A 2,979-nucleotide genomic window follows, 5' to 3' on the forward strand; every position below is an offset into this window, starting at 1 on the left:
TTCATCCCTGCATCCTTGTCCTGTAAAAAAATACTTTCTTTTTTTGAGTCCTTCTGTCAAAGGGCAAAGAGAGACTTGTAAGCAAAAATATACTTTAATCTTGGCACAGCTGGGATCTGTGAAAGTATTTAGAGTCCCAAATCATGCTATCTTGCTTGATTAGGAGTTGGATGTAATTTTTAACTTGGTCTCCTGTTGCTCCTTTTGTTTGCTTACATATCAGAAGGTTCTCATTTGTTGAGTGCCACTGTTGCATCACTGCTTGTAGAGAGCCTTGTCCTGTTTTCTTGCATAGAAAAAAAATCAACCTTTTTGTGTATGATGCTTTGCTGTGAACTGGCACTTGTGCTAATCTGAACTTTGTTTTAATTCAGGCGTGTTACTACCAGATTCAGCATGAAAAGCTTGCCTAGACCATCATTCACAACCTGCCTCTGTGGGATAATCTACTCAGTGGAACTTCACTAACAACCACTTCTTCCCTGAAATGGCCCTTAGAAAATAATTGGTTATAGTTCTGCTGCTACAGATGAAAATACTCAGTTGTTTCTTCTGAACTGTCAGTTCTAAGATTCCAAAACTGCAGCCAGAAGATTTCTGTGAAGTGGTGATGAAGCTAAAGACTTGATTTGTCAAGTACCTAGCAAGAAGAAATACTTTCCTATTGTAACAGATTATTTACTCCTTTTAAATTAACCATGCTGCACAAAGGCATGGCATCTACATAGAACACCTGTGAGTCTGGACTGCATGGCTTCCAAAGCAGTGGGTTTGTTTTTATTATTCCTGGTTTGTCAGCAGAAACGTTTAAAGGGAATTAATTGCACCACAGTACCATTTGGTCTTCCTGAATTAAGCTGTATGTTTATTTAAGGAAATAAAAATATGTTAGTATTTATAATGGTTACCTATAGTGTGTTTGACTTTAAAGGTTTTGAGGCATCTGTGTTGGACAGCATTGCTGAATGCAGTATTCATGTGCTGTTGTGGAAATAATCACACTGTTATGGACTTCCCTGTTTACTAGAATTGTAAATATACAGGCATTTACCATTCTTTATGTTTATGAAATAAATAAAAGGCACTGACCACTTCAGATTTTGGCACTGAATGAAACGCTGTGCAGTGTTCAGTTTGTTCACCCTGAGGACAAATGCTGTCTCTGGCAGCCTTTGTGGTAGGAGGGAAGAAGGGTGAAGGGTGCTCTTGAACAGATGTAGGGGGTTGACCTTGGTTAACACAAGGTGCCCACCAAGCTCCTCTCTCACTCCCCTCCTCAGCAGCAAGTGCTGTCCAGCCCTTTCCCAGGAAGCAGGGCTCAGCATGCAGAGCAGTTGCCCCAGAGGTGAACTCCTGGCACCAATACCGAGCTCTTCCCGCTGCAGGGAAGCTCCCGAGCAGTTCACCCCGCAGGCTGCATTGGGGTGGCTGCTCCAGCAGGTTTGGAACTGCTGCTGTCACTCCTGCTTCTGCCTGTGCCGACCCAGAGCTGCCTCTGAGGCAGAGCTTTGGTACTTCCATGCTTCCCACTCGGAGCAGGACACACTGGGCTGTCTCTCTTGGCACTAATTAACAAGGTGTTCCCACTTTGGGAAAGCTCCCTGCGGTCCCTTAGCGTGATCCTGATCATGAGCAGCTCACCTCGGAGGCTGCAGAGAACAAGTAATTTCCCTGGGGAATCTGTGAGTGTGTGTTCTGTGGTTTATGGCTAACTTCATTTGTACCAATAACACTAGTGGGTAACTAGAGTATTGTAGGTGCCAGGACTGACTCAAAAAAAAAAAAAAAAAAAAAAAAGGAAGGGAAAAACAGACTACAGAATGTTATAATGGCTTAATTTATGTTAGAGTGCCATAGATAACGCTAATCATATTTTGGAGTAGTGATCATGGCTCCTATATTGGCATCTAAATGGAAAGAAACCACATGCCAAAATACTGTTGTGTTGAACAACAGCTGTAATGTAGCAGTTTCCATAGTAAAGTAAAAGTGATTGGTCTCTTCAAAATTATTTTTCATTTTTTCAGAGAAGGGGAAAGAGTAGTTCTGGAGCAATGATGTTTAAAACTATTGTTAAACTTGCAACAGACTAGTGATAAGAGAATACAGAGAGTGGACTTAATGTTTGCAAATAATTTAGTGTTGGCTTAATTAATTGGCTTAATTTTTAAAATTATACTGAATAATTCAAGGAGAGATAAGCAATAATATGAATAAAAGGGAAGCTATAAAAAGCTAGCTTGAAAAGGGGAGCGGACACACAACCAGGAGTGAAGAGCATGATGATGGATAAGGCAGAATTCACCTGGCACTATATGCAGCATTTCCATGCAATCACCTCTTGGAACTCAATGTAAAAGAAACTATTAACTGAAGCCTGTAGGAACAGAACTGCCCTTCGAAAAGGGGCTATGCCGAACAGCTGAGTAAATCAATGCCAATAATTTTCATCCACAGAAGATCTGAATTCAGGATTTATTTTGCCTTTTGTGGGAGTGTAACCATGAAAAACAGACTTTTTTCCCCCCTGTAACTGTTTTGAATTAGCATTTCTTGTATTTGGATATTTCAGAAGAAAGGATTTTATTTTAATGTTACACTTTTCATATGACCTCTTACATCGATTCTGTGCCTTCAACTTAAACCAAAAATGTAACTGGAGATAGGAAGTTTTTGTGTAATCTTCCTGCCTTTCAAGAACAAGGTGTATCTACAAATATGTAGTAACTTTAAAGGTGTAACTTCATTTTCTGTGAATGGTGCAGCTGGGAACTACAAAACCCAAGGAATACATCTGCCTTTACATATATAAGCATAGAGAGGGAGGTATGTATATATACACTCAACCTCTTAGAAAAAGTCGTGGTATCACATGAATTTAGCTTGGCTGATTAAGGGAAGCAGACAGTCTGGGCTGGATTATTTTTGGTCCTTCTGATACATAGCTCGGTTATTAGCTGAAGAGAATCCCAGGATTTA

General features: G+C 40.2%; 1 protein-coding gene across 5 annotated transcripts in view; it reads left to right on the forward strand.

The window, feature by feature from the left end:
- ALS2 (alsin Rho guanine nucleotide exchange factor ALS2) overlaps positions 1–1,111 on the forward strand; it is a 38,851-nt gene extending 37,740 nt beyond the window's left edge. For all 5 annotated transcript variants that reach the window (XM_042041417.1, XM_042041415.1, XM_042041419.1 and 2 more), the window contains one exon: positions 375–1,111. In XM_042041417.1, the coding sequence (XP_041897351.1) occupies positions 375–413 (39 nt within the window). In that variant the 3' untranslated portion in view covers positions 414–1,111. The remainder of the gene's footprint in view (positions 1–374) is intronic.
- The last annotated feature ends 1,868 nt before the right edge of the window (positions 1,112–2,979 follow it).

This window comes from Corvus kubaryi, unplaced genomic scaffold (assembly GCF_017639235.1).
Source record: "Corvus kubaryi isolate FWS band 111438036 unplaced genomic scaffold, C.kubaryi_AGA036_p1.0 37396, whole genome shotgun sequence".
Taxonomy (NCBI): Eukaryota; Metazoa; Chordata; class Aves; order Passeriformes; family Corvidae; genus Corvus; species Corvus kubaryi.